General features: G+C 59.0%; 1 protein-coding gene across 3 annotated transcripts in view; it reads left to right on the top strand.

The window, feature by feature from the left end:
- The first annotated feature begins 4,322 nt into the window (after positions 1-4,322).
- Positions 4,323-24,924, top strand: part of CCDC187 (coiled-coil domain containing 187) — a 51,235-nt gene continuing 30,633 nt past the window's right edge. Inside the window, exons 1-9 of one of the 3 annotated variants that reach the window (XM_035262840.3) lie at positions 4,323-4,431; positions 5,096-5,577; positions 8,425-8,523; positions 11,126-11,227; positions 16,728-16,862; positions 17,403-18,556; positions 18,967-19,061; positions 22,505-23,031; positions 23,640-23,733. In XM_035262840.3, coding sequence (XP_035118731.3) covers positions 5,124-5,577; positions 8,425-8,523; positions 11,126-11,227; positions 16,728-16,862; positions 17,403-18,556; positions 18,967-19,061; positions 22,505-23,031; positions 23,640-23,733 — 2,660 coding nt within the window. In that variant the 5' untranslated portion in view covers positions 4,323-4,431; positions 5,096-5,123. The other 2 variants (XM_078331693.1, XM_078331706.1) reach the window with 2 other exon arrangements.

Here is a 24,924-nt window from a genome sequence, read left to right as displayed (position 1 = left end):
CCAACACGGTGAAACCCTGTCTCTACTAAAAATTAGTCTAGGAAAAATTAGCTGGGGGTGGTGGCGTGTGCCTGTAATCTCAGCTACTTGGGAGGCTGAGGCAGGAGAATTACTTGAAACCAGGAGGCAGAGGTTGCAGAGAGCCAAGATTTCGCCACTGCACTCCAGCCTGGTAACAGAGCAAGGCTCCGTCTCAAAAAAAGTATGTGATGTGTGTCTGTGTGTGTTGTGTTGTGTGTTTGTGTGTTTGTATGTCTGCGTGTGGTGTGTTTGTGTGTGATGTGTATTGTGTGTATGTGTTATATATGCTTATGAGTGTCATGTGTGGTTTGTGTTGTCTGTGTGTTATGTATATGTGACTGTGTTGTGTCTGTGTTGTATGTGTGTTGTCTGTGTGTCATGTGTGTGATGTGTATTGTCTGTGTGTGTTATGTGATATGTTTGAAGTATGTGTTGTATGTGTGTGTTGTGTGATGTGTGTAGTGTGTGTTTCTGTATGTTGTGTGTGGTGTATGTGTCATATTGCTATCTGTGTGTGATGTGTGTCTGTGTGTGTATGGTGTGTGTGGTGTGTGCGAGATGTATGTTGTGTGTGTTGTGCATTGTGTGTGGCATGTGGTATTTCTGTTTTGTGTTGTGTATGTTGTGTGTGTGTGGTGTGTATTGAATGTGTTATGGTGTATCTGGTGTATGGTATGTCTGTGTATAATGTGTGTCTGTGTGTGTATGGTGTGTGTTGTGTTTGTGTTGTGTGTGGCATGTGTGTTGTGTGTGTATGTTGTACATTGTGTGTGGCATGTGTTTCTGTTGTGTGTTGTGTGTCTCTGTGTGATGTGTATTGTCTTCATGTGTGTGATGCATGTGTTGTGTGTGGTGTGGTATGTGTCTGGTGTGTGATATGTCTGTGTGTGATGTGTGTCTTTGTGTGTATGGTGTGTGTTGTGTTTGTGGTGTGTGTGGTGTGTGGGGCATGTGTGTTGTGTTTGTATGTTGTACATTGTGTGTGGCATGTGGTGTTTCTGTTGTGTGTTGTGTGTGTTGTGTGTCTCTCTGTGTGATCTGTGTTGTCTGCGTGTGTGTGGTGCATGTGTTGAGTGTGTTGTGTGTGGTGTGGTGTGTCTGGTGTGTGGTATGTCTGTGTGTGTTGTGTGTGCTGTGTGTATAGTGTGTGTTATGTGTGGTGCATGCAGTGTGTTTGTGTGTGCTTTGTGTGTGGTATGCGTGTTGTGTGTACTTTTATGTGTTGTGCTGTGTACGTGCTATGTGTGTTGAGTGTAGTATATGCTGTATGTGCTGTGTGTTGTGTATCACGGGAAGGCATGTGCTTGTGGGTGTGTGGAGCCCACAGTGCCCAGGCATCCTCAACCCAAGAGCTGGCGCTGCTGGGAAGGCTTGTCCTGGGCCCTGGAAACCCGAGGCTTCCTTTCCTGGGGCTGTGCTGCCCTTTGAGGACAGAGGTGTGGTCCTGCTCCCTCCCAGTGTCCTCCGACCCCCAGGAGCCCTAGCAGTAGGGGCTGGTGCTCTGCCCACTTTACAGAACGGAAAACTCGAGCCCAGAGGGTTGGACAACTGGCCAATGTCACTGGCCTTGGAGACAGCCACATGTCTGGGAATCAGGCTCTTGGCCTCTGGCCCCGACAGTGGCTGGGAAGGGGAGAGTGTGGCTCTTCTGTGGGTTTTTCCTCCTGGCCCCTCCCACCAAGAAGAGTGGTGCCGGGTTCCCAGGTGGCTGCCGCTCTTTCCTGGCCATGTGTAGGGTGTAGGGTGGCATGGCATGCCTGGCCTGCTGACCCTGCTGGGACCCTGGACACGTGACTTAGGCTGAGCCCCGCCCCCACCGTTAAGTGGAGGTTGCACCTGTACTTCTCTCAGGGGATGGCCCTGAGATGGCATCAGAGAAGTCATCAAGCTCTTGGCACGGCGCCGAGGCACTGGGGGCCTCGGAATGCTCTTCCAGCAACGAGCATCTGCACACCAGTGTGTGCTGTGGGCAGGGCTACCTCCTGCCCCCAGGGACTGTCCCCCAGGGAGGGAGGCCTGGGAGGGGTGGCAGAGGTCCCAGGAGAGGGGCTGCGTGTGCCTCAAGGAGCCGGACTGGAGCACAGTGGGCGGGGCTTCGGAGGGGCCAGGAGTCGAGGCGCAGGGTCTGAATGACCATAGATCCAGCTAGGTCTGGAGTGGGGCGGGGATGTGGCTGACTGGGCCTGGCTGCAGGGCTCCCGTGTTGCTGGGGACAGGGCAGACCTGGCCTGCCCAGGGGACACCCCTTGACCTGCTGCAACCTCTGCCCAGCGGGTCTCCTTGGTGCCTTGCTGCTCCTGTCCACCCCATGCAGAGCAGCCCCGAGCCTCATACCCCAGCAGACATGATTCTCCTGGGGGCAGGGCAGGGGTGCCAGCTGGTGTGGGCTGTGAGGGGTCCCCCTGGAACGGACAACATTGGTAGAGGGTCCTGGACAGGTGGACCTGCCTTCAGGAGCTGACGTGCATCTCCTGATTCAGAAGCATCAGCTGGTGACCAGGCCAAGGGAGCAGGCGCTCAGCTGTCCCCGGGGTGGGTGGGCAGGAGAAGGAAGGAAGCTGGCAGTGGGGGCGACACACAGGACCTCCTGATGCTCTGCTCGCTGGGTTTGCTTTTCTGTTCCCAGGTGTTTGCTGTCGTGATTTTGTTCTCATTCACAGTCCCGCACTTCCACGGCTGTGCTGTGCGTTTATGATGCAGCTTCTTCCAGAGAGTCTAGGCAGCTGCTGAGCAGCTGGGTGGCTGGGTGGATGGTTTTCCTGCTCACGGGAAAAAGGGAGCCACGAAGCCTGGCCTCTTCTGCTTGGGAGGGCCCTGCCCCTGTCCCTTTATGGGAGTAGGACTGAGAGCCCAGGACCACTGCCGATTTGGGAGCCTGAAGGCCTGGCAGGGAGGTGCCGACCCGTCAGCAAAGGGGCCAGGCCTGTGAGTCACTCAGATGACCCAGGGGCATAGAGACTGCAGAGGGACCCCCACCCCCGACCCCACTGGGCGTCTTGAGGCTCTGTGGGAATGGATGGAGGCTGGAAGCGGAGCTGCATTCTGGGTGCCTGAGAGCTGTCCAGGCTCTGAGGCTGGTGGGGTCCCCTTGTAACCCCACGTGTCCCCTGAAGCTTCTGGTAACATCCCAGATGTGCTCCCCAGGGCTTGGCAGCCTGAGGGCCATCCTTGTCACTGCCTCGTCGCAGCAATGAGCTCATTCCCTGGTGCAAGGAGGGTACGGCCAGACTGGGTGGGGGTGGAGCTGGCCGCACCTCACATTATGGGCAGGGCCTGCTTGTTCTTGGGTGGCTCCCCTCTGCTTCCCCTCCGAGGCTGCAGATGGCTCAGCCTCTGTGCCCTGGATGCCCGTGGCTGTGCCTGCTGGTGACCAGCCTGTTTGGCTCGGAGACTTTCCTGGGCCTATGTGGGGCTGGGCTTGGGCAGTGTCTCTGGCGTTTGCCCGGCAGTTCCCGAGGACAGGTTCCACGGAGCGAGCCTAGAGGAGGGCCTCCATCCTTCACGCCTGCCTAGACTTTCAGGGTCTTTTGTTGCAGACCCCTCTTCTCTGGGGACACCTTAAGGGCCACTCCTGGAACAAATCTGCGTACAGCCTGACCTCAGCTCCATACCATACCCATCCTCCGTAGGGGTAGACTCACCAGCCAGGCGAGCACAGTCCCCAGAGGCAGTGGGGTGGGTTCCCAGGCTCCCAGGTGGCACTGACAGTGGGGGTGGGGTGGGAGCTGGGAGGGAACTGGGATCTGAGTCCAAGCTACCCCTCGGGGACCACAGGGCCCGGTCCTCCCCACCAGACTGCCCTGCCAGGGCCCCACCCAGGTGTGCAGGGGCCAAGGAGGCTGACGGGGGCTCCTGGCCTGAGGCAGCACCTGGCATCTCTGCCACCATCCCTGCAGGCAAAGGGTGCCCTGGTTTGCACCAGGGTGAGCCCACAAGCCAACTCCCCCTCCCCTGCCTGGCCCCATGGAACCGAGAGACGGCGGCTGATGTGTATCTGTTGGAATGTCTGGGATGGGCTCAGTAGCTACTGGGACCTCTGTGACTGGGACTGAATCAAGCCTGACCTTGACCTGGGGTTTGGCCCCACCCCCGCCAACCGGAACACTGCCCAATACTGAGCCCACAGGCACAGCCCGGCCACAGTCCCTCCCTTCATCTCATTCTGGGCCTGGGAGGACTGGGTGAGGGCCGCTCAGAGTCCCAGCAGGAGCTGAAGGCCCAGGCTCTGTCGCTGAGTGACAAGGTTATTATGCTGTCACGGGCCAGCCGGAACTCTCTCCTGCCCCACCAGGAGACAGCTCATTGGGAAGCCCCCAGCTGTGGCAGCCCAGGGCCGGGCAGCCCACCGTGCCAGCCCAGTTTTAATGACCCACCTGAGAGCTTCCATCATGGGCCAGGGGAGTGGCACAGGCAGGCATCCAGAGCTATGCAGTGGCCAGCCCACCCTAGGCAGGGCTGTAGGCGGGGCTGTAGGCCTGGCAGCTGCCATGTGAAGGCATGAGCCACCCCGGGTAGGGCGGGTCGGGTTGGCCTTGCACCTGCTCACCCTCGGCCCTGCGGCCATGCCCACCCACCTGGGGGACATGCCTCAGCCTGGCCCTGACGACAGCCCGAGGCAGGGCCCCTTCTCCCACAGGGCCCCTGGGAGTGCAGTCTACTGGGAGGCTGGGGCCAAGCCCAGGTAGTGTCTGCGTGCACTCGGGCAGGGGCTGCACTGTGGCCAGACTCTATGGCTGCCCCGGGAGGTAGCAGCTCTGTGCGAGATACAAGGGTACGGGGTCAGAGTGCTGCACCTGCCTCTGCGCTGCCTTTGGGTGGGAGGCCTGGTCTCTCTGAGACTCAGTTTCTCCATCTGTAAATTGGGCCAATCACATCACCTGCCTCAGAGGGGTGTGGTCAGGGTCCGAGAGAGAACGCTGCAGCTGCAGCTGTCCTCCAGGTGGGGTGCATTCCTGCTGCCTCCTCTCTGCCTCCAGTCTGTGGGAGCAGGGATGCCGGGGAGGTAGGGCCAGTCCGAGCGGCTCTGCTGGGCACATCTGCGAGCCTGACCATCGTGTCTGCTGCTTCCTCCCAGGTTCCGTGCACCTGCAGCCAAGGATGACATGTCGGCCCTGAGGTGGCCCAGGCCCTCCTGGCAGCTGGACCCACCCTGGGCAGCTCCCCACATTGTTGGGTCTGATGACCTCAAGGAGCCAGGCTCCCAGGGGAAGGCCCACAGCCTGCCTGTGTGGTCCACAGGCCCAGACACCCGGGATGGGGACAGCTCAGTGTCATCGGGCCGGCTCTCGGGCTCCTCGGGGGGCCACGAGGGGCATGTGCCCTGGAAGAAGAGGCCACCCCAGGTGTTGGGGCCCCGGCGACAGGCCAGAAAGAGTGACCCTCGGCTGGAGCAGCTGAGAGACAGGATCCGGGCCCAGGCACGGTGGCAGGGGAGCTGCGTGTCCCTGGGTACCTCAGACCCCTCCAGCACCTCCGGCCTCCACAGAGCCTCCGTGCTGGCACTTAGGAGGAAGACCCAAGAGACAACAAACCCCCCTCCAGCCTCTGAATGCTCAGGTCAGTAGCGGCTTTGCCAGAGAGGGGTGGGAGGCCTCCAGGCCGCTGGGAGAGGGGAGAAAGGGCAGGATCGGGCTGTGGGGGTGGCCAGCCGGGTGTGTGCAGCCTGCCCCAGGGTGGGGTTAGGGTCCTGAAGGGGTGGGATTGGGGTCATGGAGGGGTGGGATTGGGATCCTGAAGGGGTGGGATTGGGGTCGTGGAGGGGTGGGGATTGGGGTCATGGAGGGGTGGGATTGGGGTCATAGAGGGGTGGGGATTGGGGGTCCTGGAGGGGTGGGATTGGAGTCCTGAAGGGGTGGGATTGGGGTCCTGAAGGGGTGGGATTGGGGGTCCTGGTGGGGTGGGATTGGGGTCCTGAAGGGGTGGGCTTAGGATCCTGGAGGGGTGGGATTGGGGTCATGGAAGGGTGGGATTGGGGTCCTGAAGAGGTGGGATTGGGGTCATGGAGGGGTGGGATTGGGGTCCTGAAGGGGTGAGATTGGGGTCATGGAGGGGTGGGATTGGGGGTCATGGAGGGGTGGGATTGGGGGTCATGGAGGGGTGGGATTGGGGTCATGGAGGGGTGGGATTGGGGGTCATGGAGGGGTGGGATTGGGATCCTGGAGGGGTAGGGTTAGGGCCCTGAAGGGATGGGATTGGGGTCCTGAAGGGGTGGGATCGGGGTCATGGAGGGGTGGGATTGGGGTCATGGAGGGGTGGGATTGGGGTCCTGAAGGGGTGGGATTGAGGTCATGGAGGGATGGGGATTGGGGTCATGGAGGGGTGGGGATTGGGGTCATGGAGGGGGGGGGATTGGGGTCCTGAAGGGGCTTCTGAGCCAGGGCCAAGATGAGAATCCTTCCCTGGAGAGGGCGGTAGGAGTGGTGGGGACACTAGAACCTGGGAGGGAGGGACGCACAGGGAGGACCTGCAGGGCTGAGAGAGAGAACCTGGTCCCTGGGCCTGGAGTCTGCACCTTTGTCCCTGCAGCCTCGGGGGGCTGCATGGTCAGATTTGTGGGGACTAAGGTCAGGAGCACACTAAAAAGCCAGCCTCAGATTTGGAAAGTGGCAGCTTCCCTCCTGCAGGGACGGGGGGGTGGGAATGAGGGGCAGGTTAGGGTCAGGGGTGGGGGTCAGGTGGGGGTGGTAAGTAAAGAACCTGGAGAGGTCTTCCGGATTGGAATGACGGTGAGAGCCAGTCCTTTGGCTTCTCTCGGTGTCCAGGTATTTCACTCTTTTCCTAAGAAAACAGGGAACTTTTTCCTCCTTTATTGTTTTAATTTACTTTTTATTTTTTTGAGACAGAGTCTCGCTCTGTCGCCCAGGCTGGAGTGCAGTGGTACAATGTTGGTTCATTGCAACCTCTGCCTCCCAGGTTCAAGTGATTCTCCTGCCTCAGCCTCCCGAGTAGCTGGGATTACAGGAACCCACCACCGCACCCGGCTAATTTTTGTATTTTTAGTAGAGACAGGGTTTCATCACGTTGGCCAGGATGGTCTTGAACTCCTGACCTCAGGTGATCCGCCTGCCTCTTAGCCTCCCAAAGTGCTGGGATTACAGGCGTGAGCCACTGCACCTGGCCACCTCCTTTATTTTTAAGATAATTCTGATTTTTAAAAAAATTGTAAAATATGCATAACATAAAATGCACCATATTAATCATTTTAAAGTGCATGGTTCAGTGTCACTGAGCACATTCACAGTGTCCTGCATCCACCATCACCCTCCGCCTCCAGAATGCTCCGTCTTCCCAGGCTGAAGCTCTGTCTCCGAGAAACACTCACTCCCGTCCCCTCCCAGCCCTGGACCCTCCCGCCTACTTCCTGTGTCTGTGGGTCTGACGACTCTGGGGACCTCCTATCAGTGGAATCACATAGAATTTGTCCTTTGTGACTTTGCTTTTTAAGGCAGTGCATATTTTTTTCGGGGGGATGTACAATAAGCACAAAGAATGGAATAAAAATCATTCCAACTTCCCATGTACCTTCCTCCCCCAGACTGTCTGAGCGAACACTTTGGGGTGCACCCCCTAAGCCATGACGTCCCTTTGCAAGAACAGAAGTTGGGGCCCATGCTGTGCTACCTCCTTCCCGGCGCTACATGTTCCAAACCACACTCAGTGCACAGCCTGGGGGCCTGCATGTCCTGACTCACTCCTGGGGGCTCCGTGGAGCCTCGGCCAGAGGCGGCTCTATACGAGATGCCAGCATTGTGCCAAGCACTGGTGCATGTCCTGATGGGCCTCATGGGATGCACTCTCAGCCTGGACCATCGGTCAGAGGTGCTATTGAAAGGTTTTTGAGGCCAGGCATGGTGGTGCAAGCCTGTAATCCTAGCACTTTGGAAGGCTGAGGTGGGCAGATCACTTGAGTTCAGGAGTTTGAGACCAGCCTCGACAATATGGTGAAACCCTATCTCTACTAAAAATACAAAAAATACACCTGTCTGTCATCCCAGCTACTCGGGAGGCTGAGGCAGGAGAATCACTTGAACCTGGGAGGCACAGGTTTTGGTGAGCTGAGATTGCGCCACTGCACTCCAGCCTGGGTGACAGAGCGAGACTCCACCTCCAAAAAAAAAAAAAAGGCTTTTGAAATACAAAAAGTAGCCAGCTGTGATGGTGGATACCTGCAGGCCCAGCTACTTGGGAGGCTGAGGCAGGAGACTTACTTGAACCCAGGAGGCAGAGGTTGTAGTGAGCTGAGATCACACCACTGCACTCCAGCTTGGGTGACGGAGTGAGGCCCTGTCTCAAATGAATAAATAAATAAAAAGGCTCTTGAGCTGCTGCCAAACTGGCACCTTCTCTTGGGGATTCTCTGTGGATGTCTTCTCACCCTGCCTTCTGCTTTTCACCCTGTTCCAGGTTTCAGCATCTTGAGGGCAGCTGAGCGCAGAGTTGAAGACAAGGCATCCTGTGGCCAGGGGCACAAGCTCTCCGGGCCCTCCCAGCACCAGGTTCCTGGTGAGTGGCTCTGTGGGTGGCTGCCCTGGTGCTCTGGGTTAGATGCTCAGGCCATAATGTGGGCAGCACATGCTGGGCCACATTCACAGACAAAGACACTGAGGGTCAGGGAGGACCCCAAGTGGAAAGAGGCCCAGTGGGGATTTGGAGCCAGACTGCCATTATCCAGAGCCTATGTTCTAAGCCTCTGCCTCTCCAGTGGGGCCGGAATCCAGGCAGGCCCTGCAGGGCAGGGGACCTGAGCAGAAGCATTAAAAATGTTTTTTTCCAAGAGAACTCCTGTACAAAATAGGCAAGGGGTTTCCTATGTGGCTACATGGCAGCCACAGGGAGTGGGCCTGGAGCTCTCCAGGTCCCTGCCAGCTCCTGGGCTAGAAGCAAGGGCCCCACCAGGTTTTTGCTCATTCATTTGCTTGACAAACGGGAGGGGTGAGGATGGAGCTGGCAGGAGCTGGTGCTGGAGGCTGGAGGATGTGGCCTTCCTCCCGGACAATGGGAGCCACGGAGGTCTAGGTGGGGAGTGGCCGAGAACTGGGCTTCGGCAGGCTCAGTCTGCTGCCGGGGCAATATGGATGCAGGGAGCTCTCTCCAGTCCAGAGAGAGGCAGATGACCACAAGATTCCTGAGACCCAGAATGAAGGAGGGGGAGGGGGCTTGGGAACCACGTGTGTCTTGTTTTCGTGGGGACAGTTGTTGCCCCTCCCAGCGGTGCGGCGCTGGCTGGGTGGGGCGGAGTTGGTGGATTCTCCATGAGGTCTGGTTGGGCAGCAGCCACAGGCACGCATTTGGGGGTGTCCCTCCCATGTGGTGTGTGAGCCAGTGCAGATGTGGGTGGGCTTCAGGGCTGGCCCCTCGGAGAGCAGGGGACAGGGTTGGTTCCCCAAGCCCGGTAGTTCCCGGCACTCCTGCCCCTCCGGATCTGGTTCTGCCTCAGCCCGAGGCCAGGGCCACCTTGTTTCTTCCTCCTCCACCTTCCAGGGGGACCCCCATGGCATCAGCTTGTCCAGGAGGTCACCCTTCCTGCCCCTGCCCAGGGAGGCCACTGGGGCCCACTGGTCAAGTTCAGGACCCAGCAGTGGGTCACTCAGGGATCTCAGCCACCCCGTCCTATTGGTCACCAGCTCCTGGCATCCTCGTTTTCATGCTCCCAGTTTGAGAACTCTCCAGAAGCAGGCATGGAGGAGGGCCTTTTTCTTTTTTTCTTTTTTTTTTTTTTGAGACGGAGTCTCACAGTGTTGCCTAGGATGAAGTGTAGTGACGTGATCTCGGCTCACTGCAACCTCTGCCTCCCGGGTTCAAGTGACTCTCCTGCCTCAGTCTCCCAAGTAGCTGGAATTACAGGTGTGCACCACAACACCTGGCTAATTTTGGTATTTTTAGTAGAGACTAAAAATCACTATGTTGGCCAGGCTGGTGGTCTCAAACACCCGACCTCGTGATCCGCTTGCCTAGGTCTCCTGAAGTGGGAGGGCCTTTTTCTAAGTGCACAGTTCAGTGGCACTAAGCACATTCTCAGAGCTGTGGAGCCATTGCCACCCTTCATCTCTAGAACTTTCCATTTTCCCAGCTGAAGTTCTGTCCCCACTGACTCCCCGTCCCCTCCCCTAGGCCCTGGCACCTGTCTTCTTGCTTCCTGTCTCTGTGGACCCGGCCACTCTGGTGACTGCGTAGAGTGGGGTCACACAGTCTGTGTCCTTTAGAGGACCTACCTGGCTCTTGAGGATCCTCCTGCCAGCAGGGTCGGGGCCTGGAAAACCAAGGGACAGGCCCGGCCTGGACCGAGTGGCATTTGGAGGCCCAGAGACGCCTTTGGACAGGGTCCTCCTCTGTGGGTTCCCACCTGTGGGAGACCCGTCAGAGACTGTGGCTTCCCAGATGTGCCCCCCGCCAGCCGTGCAGAGACTGCAGGAGCAGCCTCGGGAGCCAGCCCTCTGGGTGGCCGCTGCACTTGCTGTGTGACTTTGAGCAAACTCTGCCGCCTCGGCTCTCCATCTCCTTTGTCAGCCAGAAGGGTCCACCCGCGGTGCCAAAGTCCCTCCAGGTCTTGCCCTCCCTCCTCCTGCCTCTGGCTTCAGAGATGTTCAGTCTGGACGCTGCTACTCTGTGCATTCACTTGGGGCCTGTCCTGTCCAGTCATTCCTTCACTCAGAGAATAGTCCTGAGTGCCCATGGCCCAGCCCCCAGCTGGGCGCTGGATTCAGAGATTAGAAACTGTCTTCAGAACCTCTGGGCCAGGAGGGGAGGCCACCACACACCCAGGAGAGAATTTGAGTAGGCGTGCCCGGCTCTCTAGGGAGGAGTGCCCCGTGCCAATCCCCAGGGAGAGCTCTGCAGGGGACGTGACAGTCAGACTGGGTGCCCTGTCCTCAGCGTTAGCCACCTACCCTGGCTCTTGGCAGGGGATGTGACAGTCAGACCGGGTGCCCTGTCTTCAGCATTAGCCGCCTAACCTGGCTCTCGCCGACCGGGGAGTAGGACCGGCAAGTTTATGGCTCTCATGACTGTGCTTGCACAGGACCCCAGGGCGGCCGAGTGGTGGGGCCTGTGTGTGGTTTTACTGCTCTCCTTCTCTCCCTTCCTTCCCTTCTCTTCCTCACTGAAGTTCTAAGGGAAAAACCCAAAAGGATCAGAAGCAGTTCTTGCAAAAGAGAGAAGACCCCCAAGTCGCCCTCCCCTAGAAGAGTGGCCAAAGACAAAGACAAAGGTAAGGTTTGCTATTCAGGGCCCTGGCAGGGCTTGGGGAAGGGCATGTATAACCCTGGCACACTATGTAGGCAGACGGCTTTCATTTCTGGGGCTGGCCAGCTGGACTGCCGTGTGCACAGGCTTCCTCAGGGCACCTGGGATCGTCAGGCCTGGCGGGAGCGTCAGGACCCGTGTCCCAGGCAACTGGCGACCTTGGCCACCTCTGGAGCAGCAGGTGGTTCCTGTCCCGGCAGGGGCGTGTCCCTTGAGAAAAAGTGAAAGTCCACAAAACATCAGGCACTATTGTCCTCTCAAAACCGGGAAGCTGGGAGAGTCTGTAAGAAAACAGAGCTGTTCAACCACAGTGTAGCACACACCAGCAGCTCACAGTACCCGAAGCTCACGGGACCTGCAGTTCAGGGCACCCACAGCTCACGGCACCCACAGCTCAGGGCACCCAAAGCTCATGGCACCCACAGCTCATGTCACTTGCAGCGCATGGCACCGACAGCTCCCAGCACCCACAACTCAGGGCACCCACAGTTCCCATCACCCACAGCTCAGGGCACCTGAAACTCACGGCACCCACAGCTCATGTCACTTGCAGTGCATGGCACTCAGAGCTTCTGGCACCTGCAGCTCACAGCACCCGTAGCCCACAGCTCAGGACACCCACAGCTCCTGGCACCCACAGCTCATGACACCCACAACTCACGGCACCCGCAGCTCAGGGCACCCACAACTCATGGCACCCGCAGCTCCTGGCATCCACAGCTCAGGGCACCCACAGCTCAGGGCACCCACAGCTCTGGGCACCGACAGCTCACGGCACCCACAGCTCAGAGTACCCACAGATCACAGCACGCACAGCTCAGGGCACCCACAGCTCAGAATACCCACAGATCACAGCACCCGCAGCTCAGGGCACCCACAACTCATGGCACCTGCAGCTCCCGGCACCCACAGCTCAGGGCACCCACAGCTCACGGCACCCACAGCTCAGGGCACCCACAGCTCACGGCACCCACATCTCAGAGTACCCACAGATCACAGCACCCACAGCTCAGGGCATCCACAGCTCAGAGTACCCACAGATCACAGCACCCACAGCTCAGGGCACCCACAAATCCCAGCACCTGCAGCTCAGGGCACCCACAGTTCACGGCACCCACGGCTCAGAGTACCCACAGATCACAGCACCCGCAGCTCAGGGCACCCGCAGCCCACAGTTCTCCAGAGCAGTAACAGATACTGGCATGGATGTTCGTGTGGTGGGCAGCTCAGGGCGCGCTTGGCTGAGGGAGCCGTGCTTGCTTGCTTTGTCATGAGGCCGCATTTAATAAGCAAGCCCAGGACATCTCCTTCCAACTGCACACTTGGGGATGGGAAAGGGTCTTCCGCAGACCCCACTCTCTACAGTAGCTTGGGGACTCCATGCAGGTGCATGGGGGTGCGAGTCAACCATACGCTTCTTGCTTTGCGCTTAATTTCATTAGTGTTTCCTGGAGAGTGCAGTCAGGCAATGCTGTGGGTGGATCCCAGTGGTCAGAGGAATTTCTAATCCAGGCATCTCCTCCCTGAGGACCGGGCAGGGGTGTCAGTGCCCTGCAGAGACCCAGCGGCCTAGCCTGGGCATGGGTTTTGGAGCTGGCAGGGCAAACCTGAGAGCCACCCTTGCCCTTCAGTAGGGTTTCAGGGCGGGGGGGGCGGGTGGCAGGCAGCATCCCTCCGGGGCTTCCCTCTGGGGCGTCTTCAATGTCAGAGGAGTGGCGTGGCCAGCGCCCACACTCCGTGGGCTCACTGAAGCCTCCTGGTTCCCTGCTGAGGTAGGCAGTCTTGCTCCCATTCTGTAGATGAGACAACTGAGGTTCACAGAGGTTCCACGGCCTGCCCGGACCACACAGAGGCAGAGCTTCCCGCCCGTCCAGCCCGAGGCTGGCGCTCGTAACCTGGGAGGCTGGCCGTGTGCACCTGGGGCGGAGGGTGGGCAGCTTGCCAGGCCGCCCTCCAGGCTTAGGTCCTGGGCCACTGAACCACGGGGGCCGGGAACACCAGCGAGAGCCCCCAGGTGCTGAGATTGGCTCTGTGGGACCCTTATCCTAAGTGTGAGCAGCGCCAGCTCGTGGCCACTCCCGTGAAGCTCCATGCCTCTTTCCCCACACTGCGAGCAATCACAGCCCTGGGACCGTGGGGAGGGGCACCGCATGGCGTGTGCTCTGTCTGTGCCCAGGTGCTGAGCGTCTGTCTGGAGTCATCAGACACTGGCTCCTCTGCTCTCAGGCAGAGCGGCAGCTTCCAGCTGAGAGCAAATGGCTCTGTGCCCACGCCCAGGGAGGACTCGAGGGTGAGGTGGGAGCTCAGCAGGGCTGCAGGGCCACCGTGTGCATTTGGCGGGGCCAGAGGACATGCAGGAGGGGAAGGAGACCAGGGGACCCAGGCACCAAGAAGGCTCTGGAAGGCTGAGGAAACATGCGTAAATATAATAATTTTCGGCGTGCTCATCCCCTCCCTCCCCCAGGTCTTTGGTTTGTTTTATTTTCACGGCTCACTTGAAAAATGACCTGCTTCGTGCCTGACACTGGGTCAGAGGCCGTGCCACCGGCCACATTCATCATCGTAAGCAGCGTGTCACCCTGACAGTGCTGACCATTAGTTTCTGTCAGTGACAAAGTCACAGCTGGGCCAAGGAGAGATGAGTTTCGGTTCAGAGGTCAGAGCTGCAGGACTTGGGAATTGGATGAATTAGAAATTTGCTGTAGTTAACAAAAAATTAAATCACAATAGTTATAAAATATTCATCCATCCGGGCCAAAGGAAAATGAAGCCCGATATTTAATTTCAGATTATCTCACCTCACTCTGCATTTTTTATCATAGATTAGGCCAGCCCGGAACTGTGACAGGGCACTTGGGGACTTCATCCATTTCCACAGATTAAAAATCCTCTCGTAAAAAAATTAATTGCCGTTAAACTGCTCAGTGGAAGAAAAAATGTGCCCACCAGGACCCATTTATCGAGTGGGACCCTCTGGCGGGCTAATGGGGAAGCAAGTGGCCAGCGATGGAAGGGCCAGGCGGGCAGGTGGGCAGGCGGGTCCCTGGCCCAGCACCCCAGCAAGGGAGCCCGGCTGACTGTGTGGGGAAGCAGCTATAGGGACTAGGATGGAGAAACCTCACCAGGGCTCCCTCCACACTGGGGCCCCCACCCTGAAACTTAGCTGTGGGCAGTTGGGTCACGCTGGCCTCAGCTCCAGCCTTTGACACCACCCTAAGCCAGCAGAATCCTGACCTCCTTCCAGGCCCAACTCCCACAATGATCGTTGCTACCTTTTCATCCATGTGGCCCTGTGGGAGGTGCTGTGAGATATGCACTCCATTTTACAGAGGGGGAAACTGAGGCATAGATAAGTTACATCACTTGCCTGAGGCCCATGGCTGGTGAGTGGCAGGGCCAGACTTCAACCCAGCTCTGGGACTCCTGAGACCACGCCCTAAACCTTTCTCTACCTTGAGGTCCTGTCCTAGACAGGGTACAGCCTTAAGGGGGTCCTACCCTAAAGTGGGCATGGGTGTGAGGTGTGGCCTGGGGTCCTGTCTTGAAAAGAGCATGGCCGTGGGGAGCCTGTCCTTGGGGATGTGGCTCTGGGAGGGCATGGCCTGGTGGGGGTGACTGCACAGCCCATTCACCTTCTGGAGAGGTAGCTTCAAGCATGTGGCTGATGGCCAGGGGGCAGGGCAGTTCGGGGAGGGTGCTGTGGCTGGGGGGGCTAGGGAAGTCCCTGACTCAGTCCAGGAGCCTGCCCCTGGTTGCTCAGCTCTCTGGATGGTCCCTGCCCAAGGCACTCTCATTTGGCAGAAAGTCTCCCTTCCTAGGGGACAGGATGAGCCCTGGCTGATACTCCATGGTGGTCTTGACCCCAGGCCACGTGGTGGAACCACCCTGGGCTGGGCCTTAGGAAGGGGTGTAGGGGCCAGCAATCCATAGCACATGTGGTCTTGGCCCTGTGGAGCCAGCTGGAATAAGCAGCGTGTGTGTGTGTGTGTGTGAGTGTGCGTGTGAGTGTGTGTATGTGAGAGTACATGTGAGGGCGTGTATGTATGAGTGTGCACGTATGTTTGTATGTCTGTGAGAGCACGTGAGGGCATGTGTGTGTGAATGTGCTTGTGTGTGTGTGTGAGTCTGAGAGCATATGAGACTGGTAGCATGTGTGAGTGTGAGAACAGGTTGAGAGCATGTGTGTCTAAGTAGTGTTTGAGCATGAGACCATGTGTGAGCATGTGTCCGGATGTGTGAGCACGTGTGAATGCATGAATTGTGAGCATGCCAGAGCATCTGAATGTGTGCACATATATGACAGCACATGTGAGAGCATGTGACAGTGTGTGAGCATGAGAGTGAGTGTGCCAGTGCCTGCCAGCATTTGAGTGTGTGTGTGAGCCTGTGAGCATGTGAGTGTGAAGGTGTAGGATAGCATATCTGTGAGTGTGAGAGCCTGTGAGCACGTGAGGGAGTTGTGAGCATGTGTGTGTGTGAGCATGTGTGTAAGTGTATGTGATGGCATGTGAGTGTGAGCCTGTGAATACATGAGGGAGTTGTGAGTACGTGTAAGCACCTGTGTGAGAGCACGTGTGAGCATGTATGTGAGAACGTGTGTGAGTGTGTGTGTGTGTGAGAGCATGTGTGAGCATGTGTGAGAGCATGTGTGAGCATGTGTGAGAGCACGAGAGTGTGTGAGCATGTGAGTGCTTGTGAGTATGAGAGCGTGTGAGTCAGGGCCCACCCTGCTTCAACCTTTGCTGGGGCCCTCGGTGGGGGGCCTGTGGGTCTGGTGGGTCTGGTGTTGACACAGGTGATGGTGAGCTGGGCTAGGAAGTGCCACCTTGATGATCGGTGCTCGCCGTGTGATGGCGTTTGTGGGTGAAGGCTCACCTGTATTCGGGATGTGGGGCTGTTTGTGGCTGCAATGACCAGGACCCCCCTGTCCTGCTGGCCGGGAGCCTTCACTGCTGCCCACCTGTGTGACCACTGACTCTGCTGGCTTGAAAGCGGATGAATCTCCTGTGGCTTGACTCACGTGGCCCACAGCAATGGGACCTCCCATGCTTAGTGAGGAGCCTGGCCGAGGAGCCGAGGGTGGGTGTTGTCACTCCTGTGGCTGCTGCTGCTCCCGTTTCTTTCGAATGCCCTGCAGGCCTGGCCTGTGCTGAGAGCTTTGCCAGCAAAGCTGTGGGGGCAGGCTCTGTTCTCCCGGCTTTCCTGAAGAGGACTCTGAGGGTCAGGGAAGCCACTTGTGGCTGCCCTGAGACTCAGCCTTGCCCTGTACTGGCTGAGGGTCCCACTCTGCCCAACAGGGACCTGGACATGAGGGATTTCCCCCCTCCCCTGCTGTGCCCTTTGGGAGTGTGCCCTCTGGGAGGCTGAGGCCTCTGGGGCTGCACAGAGCTACCAACCTCCCTGCCTGGGCCAGTGCCCAGAGGGTCGTGGTAAGCCTGGCTGTGTGTGTGTTTTCTCTCTTTAAGATTTGGAGCTGGCTGGCATGTACGCCTGGAGGAAGGGACAAGCTCTGGTGAGGTCGCTACTTGGGCCCCCTCCCACCCTCCGCCGGTTCCAGAGCAAGGCCCCCTGCAGAGACCTGGCTCTTGCTGCGGACTTAGGTACTTGTGTCTTTGCCACGGGCTCTGCCCTGCTCTGCTGTGGCATCTGGGGGGCGGGGAAGGGGAGGAGATGCCCAGGCTCCAGGCGGTCTGCAAGCAAGTGGTGTCGGCGCCTCTCACGGCAGCCTGCAAACACCCTCCAAACCCACCATCCACACTGGACTTCGGGCAATATGTGTTTTCAAAGCCTGAGAACAGAGTTTCTGTCCCCGGGAGGCTCCCTTGCCAGCTCCCAGGGCAGGCACGCTGCCAAGGCCTTCTCTCGGCAGGAAGGCAGGGTGGGAGCTGGCAGGGGCTCCCCAGACACAGGCACCCTCCACCCGTGCTCGGCTAGCATGTGCAGAGTGACAACTCATCACACAGGCGCAGCACCCACCCTCAGAGGGCTTCTGCCCATGAGGATGGGCATAGTGGCCGGGGGTAACTGGAAGGGCAGGGGCCCGAGGGCCTCCTCGACCTCCCCACGCTCCTCACCTCTGGCCTGGTGGAAGAGCCAGCTTTGCTCTCCCTTCCTCACCCCTGACACTCCTGTCTTTGCAGAAGGCAGCAGGAAAGTCACAGCTACCAATCGCTCGCCTGTCTGTGCCCAGCGGCCCAGTGCCACCTCTGCCCACAGTGACCAGCGGGCGTCTGGGAACACACCCAGCCTGGCTTCCTTTGACCAGCCGGCGACCATCCAGACGGCCATGGCCATCCTACAAGACCTGCGCCAGCAAATCCAGGCTGGGCTGGAACTGGCCCAGAGCCGGGAGGGAGGCCGAGAGCTTGGGCTGTCAAAGCAGAGGCCGCAGGACGTGGCAGGCAAGGGCCCCTGCAGGGACCCGGGTGCACACAGCTCCTTCTCTAAGAGAACCTGGGCCATGACGGAGGGGAAGCATTCCTCTTTAGTGGGGGCTAGGAGTTTCCACTCCTGGCAGCCCCGGAGCTTCTCCACTGAATGGGAATCCTGCCCGCAGGGGGCCTGGAGGGCCCCAAAACAGGACCGCTCCTTCCAGAGGCCAGAGAGTCCCTGTGAGAGGTTGGGCCACTTCTCCCGGCGGCCCTTGAGTACGTTGGCAGGGCAGGCCTGCAGTCCACAGAGGGTCTGGGGGGCCCAAAGACAGGGCCCTGCCTCCCAGAGGCCCGGGAGCCCCCCTGAAAAGCTGAGCCCCTCCCCCCGGCAGCCCTGGAGTGCTGTGGCCACGTGGCCCTGTCCTCGGAGGGCCTGGACTGCTTGTGAAGACCAGGAGGCCCCAATCCCCAGTCTATGGAACCCTCTGGAAAGGCCCAGTCCTCCAGCCCAGTGCCCCTGGAGCAGCTCCTGCGTGCAGAGGGCCGGCCCCCTGGCCCAGGGAAGAGGCATTGGCTCTCCTGCCTCAGGTGCCAAGCATGCCCTGCCAAGGCCCACCGGGAGCTTCCCTCAGAGCCCACCTGGGAAGGAGAAGGATGCGCCGCGGCCCTGCCCCAGGCCCCGGGGGCTCCTGGGACACAGCCCCAAGTCCCTGCGGGAGTTCATGCGCCAGAAGGTGCAGGCGCTGCGGTGGCAGGCCCTGGAGGAGAAGGCGGCGGCCCTGCGAGCCCGGGAGCTGAGGAGCCAGAGGCTGCAGGAGGTCTATAGGCAGCAGAGGGAGGCTGTCCTTGGCACCGAGGTCCCCGTGGTCTCCCTGACCACCCCTGGCATCGTGACCTTTGTCCCCAGTTCTGCACAGTCTGGGGTACGTGCTGAGGGTGGGTTGCGGGGACTCAGCTCAGCCAGGGGCTGGAGGTTCAGGTGCCCCCGGTGCCCTCCAGGGAGTGGGCAGGTGAGGGCTGCAGCCGGGTCCTGGGGGCTGTGTGTCATTGCTAACACTGCCTGTATAAAGGGAGGGTGTCCGTGGATACCCCCGGTAGGCTCTGGTGAGGCACAGGGTGAGACCTGGGAGCCTTTGCCCCTGGGTACGATGGGGCTCCTGGGGGATGGACTCCCTTGCCTCTCACAGCCCCTGAAGTGGGACCCCCGATTCCTGCAAGGCTCTGGGGAAGCAGCCTGGGCACCCCCAGAGGAGGTCAGGGCCCAGCTCTGAGGCTGAGGCCAGGGCATGTGGTCCTTCTGCCGGAGGCTCTGATGGCACTGCCCCTATGCTAGGATCTGGAAGCCTCCGGGAGCCTGGAGTCACCCGTGCTGCAGTGGAGCAAGGTGACCTCTGGCGTGGTGCTGGGGGGCCAGGAAGCCCCAGGCAGGTGGGTGCGAAAGTACCGGCACTGTATGTGCTGGGTAGGGATGTGGGTGAGCTGCGCCGGGCTGAAGACAGTTCTGGGTATATTCTGGGGCCTCGATTCATTGCCTCATCACCAAGAGGCTCCTCAGATTGGATGGGCTCTGGCCACCCCCACCCTCAGTGCCACCCAGCTGCTTGGAGCAGGTTCTCATTGAAGCCAGAGTCATGTCAAACTTAAATCCACCATGTTAAAGTACACATTCCACGGCATTTAACACCCTCACCGTGTGTGCGCAACCACCACTTCCACTGCGTTCCAGAACGTTCCATCCCCCATGAGCCCCACCCTCAGGAGGCAGCCCCTCTCCCAGCCCCCGGGGTCACCAGTCTCCTTTCTGCCTTGATGGATTCACCTGTTCTTTTTTTTTTTTGAGATGGAGTTTTGCTCTTTTGCCCAGGCTGGAATGCAATGGTGCAATCTTGGCTCACTGCAACCTCCACCTCCTGGGTTCAAGCAATTCTCCTGCCTCAGCCTCCAGAGTAGCTCGGATTATAGGCATGTTAATTATTGTATTTTTAGTAGAGATGAGGTTTCCCCATGTTGGCCAGGCTGGTCTCGAACTCCCAACCTCAGGTAATCTGCCCGCCTCGGCCTCCCAAAGTGCTGGGATGACAGGTGTAAGCTACTGCCCGCCCCCAGATTTGCCTATTCTTGACACTTTATCTAAATGGGATCACTGGCTCAGGTCTGGCTTCTCTCGCTGAGCACGAGGTTTTCCAGGCTTATCTGTGTTGCAGCTTGAGCTCATTGAGTCCGTGGCTGAATAATGCCCCCTGTGGGCAGGTGACCTTGTCTTCACAGCCTCGTGGCTGATGGGTGCCTGGCTGCCCCACCTGTGGCTGCCCTGAACCGGGCACACGCACCTGCTTCAGCCACTGCTGCACTGTGTCTCTTGGTCCACGCCTGGGAGTGAGTGGCATCGGCGCAGGCATACTGTGTACAGCTTTCTCGGAGACTGGCACCCTGTTCTCCACAGCAGCCACCTGGGTTCCCATCCCCCGACAGTGCCAGGGTCCCGTTCTCCCTGCTTCCTCACTGTGCTGACTTTTCCGTTCTTTTCTGTGTTTCTGTTTTGCTTTAACTACCATGTATTTTAATTTCTGGAGACCCCTTCCCGGGGACATCGTGAATCACACATGTGGGGTCTGAAGACTGCCCCTCATTTGCTTGTGGGAGTTGAGCCTGGGTCTCACTGCAGGTGCGAGTTTCCAGCCTGTCTCTTGCCTGGGAAGGGCTGTGGATGGCCCCAGCTTCAGGCTGGTGGTAAACACTCTCTGGTCTGGCCTCACACTGGGCACCTGTAAGGAACTCATGGCCAGGCGTCCTGCGTGCCCTCGGTTCCAGCAGGCAGGGGGAGCCGGCTCAGAGGCCCGGAGGGGGGATCCCAACCGCCAGGAATGCCCCACCCTGAACTCCCTCGGGGCTGCCCATGGCGCAGCTTTCGAGGCTGATGTTGGGGGCTCAGGCTGGCCCCAGGAGCTCAGCACCCACCCTCTCTGCAAGACCCAACCCCTCTCTCTGGCTGCTTTTGGGTCCATTTGGTCTTGAAAGCGCTCGTTTGGGAATCAGTCCCCGAGAGTCTGGGTCAGCTCAGAGGCAGCGCCTGTCATTGTCTAGTGAGATGAAAACACAGGGCCTGAGTGTGCCGCCGAGTGAGCATCCCACATTGGCCCTGCTGTGCCACGCCTGCCCCAAGGGCAGCCCCTCCCCTGGTGCCCACCGCCGGGCTCTGTTTGCATGACAGGATGCTGGTGAGCTCAGGCCTTGAATCTCGAGTGGCTGCAGGGCCTCATTGCTCTTCATTGCAGCCTTGTCTTTTTTTTCCCACCTAAAACATTGTAGCCAGGCTCGGTGGCTCACACCTGTAATCCCAGCACTTTGGGAGGCTGAGGCGGGAGGATCACTTGGGGCCAGGGGTTTGAGACCAGCCTGGACAACACAGTGAGACCTCATCTCTATTCTCTCAAGAACTCTTCATCTTCCCAGCTGACCCTCTCCATAAAACACTGACTCTCCATCTCCTCCCAGCCCTTGGCAGTCGCCATTCTCCTTCCTGTCTCGATGGACTTGCCTGTCCCAGGGCTCCCACAGGAGTGGAAACACACTTCATTTGTTCTTTTCATTACTGAAACACCAGGGGTTTGGTTTCAGTCCTGCTCCTGCCACACAGAAGTCCCATCACAGAGACATCGCCAAGGGGATGGGGGCTTAGTCTCAAATCCAACTCCCTAACTAAAGGTGGGGGATTGCCTCTCAGGGAAGGAATGTAGCTCCATGCAGGAAACAGGCACTAGGGAGGGATAAAGAAGCAAGCAGGACCAAGAGGGCACTGGTGTCTCCTTGTCCAGACCTGGTGATCTGGTTCATTTCAGCTCCTTGACTCTGTCTGGGAGGCCTGATGGTAGGTTTCCTGAGAAAGGAACTCAGATAAGACAAACGAAACTTTCTCATGTGTTAAAACCAGCAGGGCTCATTTCTATGTTTATTCAAAAGAAACCATAACACAAGTTCCAGGGGACCATTGGGCCAGTTTCACTTTGTGCCTGACTCATTCTACCAAGGGCAATGTGGTCGCCTGTGTCGGGCCTGCTTTCCTTTTCAAGGCTCAATACTATGCCCCTGTCAGTGGACCTCATTTCACTCCTCCGTTTGTCCCTTCATGGACACTGGGTGGCTTCCACCTTTTGGCTGTTGGGAATAAAGCTGATGCAAACATGGGTGTGCCAGTATCTCTTTGAGACTCTGACTTCAGCTCTTCTGGGTACATGGCCAGAGGTGGAAGTGCCAGACCCATGGGGGTTCTGTGTTTGACTTCCTTTTTTTTTATTTTTGAGATGGAGTCTTGCTCTGTTGCCCCAGCTGGAGTGCAGTGGTGCGATCTTGGCTCATTGCAACCCTTGCCTCCTGGGTTCAAGCGATTCTCCTGCCTCAGCCTCCCAAGTAGCTGAGACTACAAGGTGCCTGCCACTGTGCCCAGCTAATTTTTTGTGTTTTTAGTAGAGATGGGGTTTTACCACGTTATCCAGATGGTCTTGATCTCCTGACCTTGTGATCTGCCCACCTCAGCCTCCCAAAGTGCTGAGATTGCAGGCTTAAGCCACCTCAACCAGTCTTATATTTGACTTCTTGAGAAATCACCAAACTGCCCGTCGCTGCACCGTCTTACACTTCCACCAGCAGTGCTCAGGATCCAGTTCCTCTGTACCCTCGCCCACACCTGGCTCTGTTCCTTGCAGCAGCTGCATGGTTCATTGTGTGGATACCATCACCGATTCCCTGGTCCTTGTGGACAGACACTGGGTCGGTCACAGATGCTGCTGCAATGCTCACCCCTGAACTTGCCTGCTTTGCGCACCCTGCTGGGGCCAGCCCGGGCTGACCTGTCCATGCCTCTCTCCCTGCAGCTTCTGCCTGTGTTTGAACAGAGCCTGGAACTGTGCTGAGACCCTAGAGCCCCCAGGGACAGGGGGGCCCCAAGATGGCCAGGGTGCCCCCCAGGGGCTGTGCATCTACCTGGACCGGAAGGAGGCCAAGCACCTGGGCACTTCCAGCCCCCTGCACCTCCAGCATAAGCAGGCATGGCTGCAGGCGCTAGAGACCAGGGCCAGAGTCCTCAAGCAGCGGGTCGACAACCTCACCACCAAGCTGCAGGGTGCTGAAGCACTGGACACGGTTGGGGACCCAGCCTTGGGCCTGCCACGCTCATGGCCCTACACCCTGCCTGCCACCCCCAAGCTTGATGCCCCAGCCTGCCCTGGAAGCTTGAGGCCCAACGGGGGCAGAGGGGCGCCCAGGGACTGGGCCAGTGTGCAGGCCCAGCCCCTTCTCCCTGCCACCTGCTTCCTGGATGGCGAGACACTGCCGTGGGGCCCCAGCTGGGAGCAACAGCAGAGCATGAGCCCAAGGGCCCACCACAAGAGCAAGCCCCAAGGTAAGCCAGCACCTGGGCCATGGTGACCGCTGGGTGGCCAGGGGTTCCTGTGGGCTGGGAGGAATGGGGGCCCCATTTTCTCTCTGAGCCTTGGTTTTCTTCCTGGAAGTGGGGATAGGAGGACAACAGTCAGGGGTTGTCCAGGGAATCTGAGCAGCACATTGTGCCTGGGCCCTCCCATGTGGCATGCATGGGCTCTCTCCTGTGGATGGTGTGTGTGCTCTCCCATGGTGCATGGTGTACATGGGCTCTCTCCTGTGGTGCGTGGTGTGCGTGGGCTCTCTCCCGTGGCGCGTGGTTTGCGTGAGCTCTCTCTCATGGTGCATGGTGTGCATGGGCATGGGCTCCCTTGCATGGTGCATGGCACCTGCAACAGCTGTTGCCCCTGTCTTGTCCTCTGGCAAGAGGAAGGGTGAAGCTGCTCTAGTGGCTCCTTCCCTCCACCTCCCTGCCCTTCCTCCAGCAGAGAGGCCTGAGGGCAAGAGAGGCTCCCACACCCCCAACCCATGTCAGGTGTGGCCCCGGCTCTCCCACTGTGGATGGCTTGGGTGCCCCATCCCGTGCTCCTGGCTGACCAGGGAGTGCAGCTAGGTGTCCTCTTCTCCAAGGTTTCCCAGAGGAGGGACTTGTGGACATGAAACCGGACAAAAGGCTGCAGAGAGGCGTGGCCCGCTTCCAGGCTCTCGGCACCTCTGTGGGGAGGTAAGCCCACCTGCCACCTGTGCTCAAGGGCTGCCTCTCATGTCACCCCTGTGTGTCCCCATTATGCTGGTCTAGAGGCTGCGGTCAGGGTGGTGCTGGCTTGGAAACTGGCTGGGGCAGCAAAGCCCCATGTCAGGCTTGCTTCCCCACAAACGGCGGGCCTCAGGGATGCTGTTGCCGCAGCTCCCTCTCATCTGCTGCTCCAGGCTGAGTGCAGGGGCAGTGAGTCGGGTGCTCCTTGCCATCCCAGCCGCCACCTGAGCTCTCAGGGCCCCTGTCCACAGAGCCTCACACCCTTCCTGGCTCCCATCCCCAGCTCGGGCTTCAGCCTCTCTGGGGTCACGTCACATAGATGCATCTGAAGCCCCTTCCCAGGGACACTGTGCCCATCCCGCACCCCAGGCCCCTCTCGGCCCCAACTCCCTTCTCCTGGGGAAGCAACTGTCCTACCCCAGCGCCTGCAGCCCCACCCAGTGAGCCCCAGGCTGAAGCGGAGCCCAGCAGGCTCAGTCCATGGGGCCTTCGCAGGTGGCAAGTGAATTAGATACTCGTGATGGAGGCTGTACTACCTGAGCCTCTGGAGCACCTGAGCCTCCTTGGCAGCAGCCATGGTCTCCAGTCCCTCCTGGGGATTTTGAACACTTCTGGATCTCCCTTCCTGAAAAACTCCCCACCCCTGCCAAAAATCTTCCTCTGAGCCCACCTGCCTGGCCAACCTCTGGCTCTTGCTGGGGTGGGCTGGGATCCAGGGCCTCCGGGCCAGCTTTGCCTCCCAATCCCCACGGCTCCCTGCACACCATGTGCTGCCAGGCATTCTTGGGTCACTCCTGGTCACTCTCACCCCTCTGTCCTTGACCTTGACGGAAGCGCCCTGGGTGGGGGACCCCAGCTCAGCCTGAGCAGCAGCTCCCCAGGCAGTCCAGGAACCCAAGCTCTAAAATTCAGCACTGTGGGCGGGGTGGGCAGGAGGCCAGGCTGGCAGCCGTCTCTCAGGAAGGCCTCTGCCTCCTCAGCATGTGACCAGGTCCACCAGGGACACTGAAACGTTGGCTCCCCGGACCCCAGGGCCTGCGTCACACCACCCACCTCCACCAAGCTGTCCTCTGCTGGGTGGCTGAGGGTGTGAGGGCAGATGCCATGCATAGCACTGGAATGGTAGTGGGCATCGCAGGCAGAGGGACTGTGGCTCAG

The sequence above is a fragment of the Callithrix jacchus genome, chromosome 1 (genome assembly GCF_049354715.1).
Source record: "Callithrix jacchus isolate 240 chromosome 1, calJac240_pri, whole genome shotgun sequence".
Taxonomy (NCBI): Eukaryota; Metazoa; Chordata; class Mammalia; order Primates; family Cebidae; genus Callithrix; species Callithrix jacchus.
This window is presented reverse-complemented; position numbering and strand designations above follow the sequence as displayed.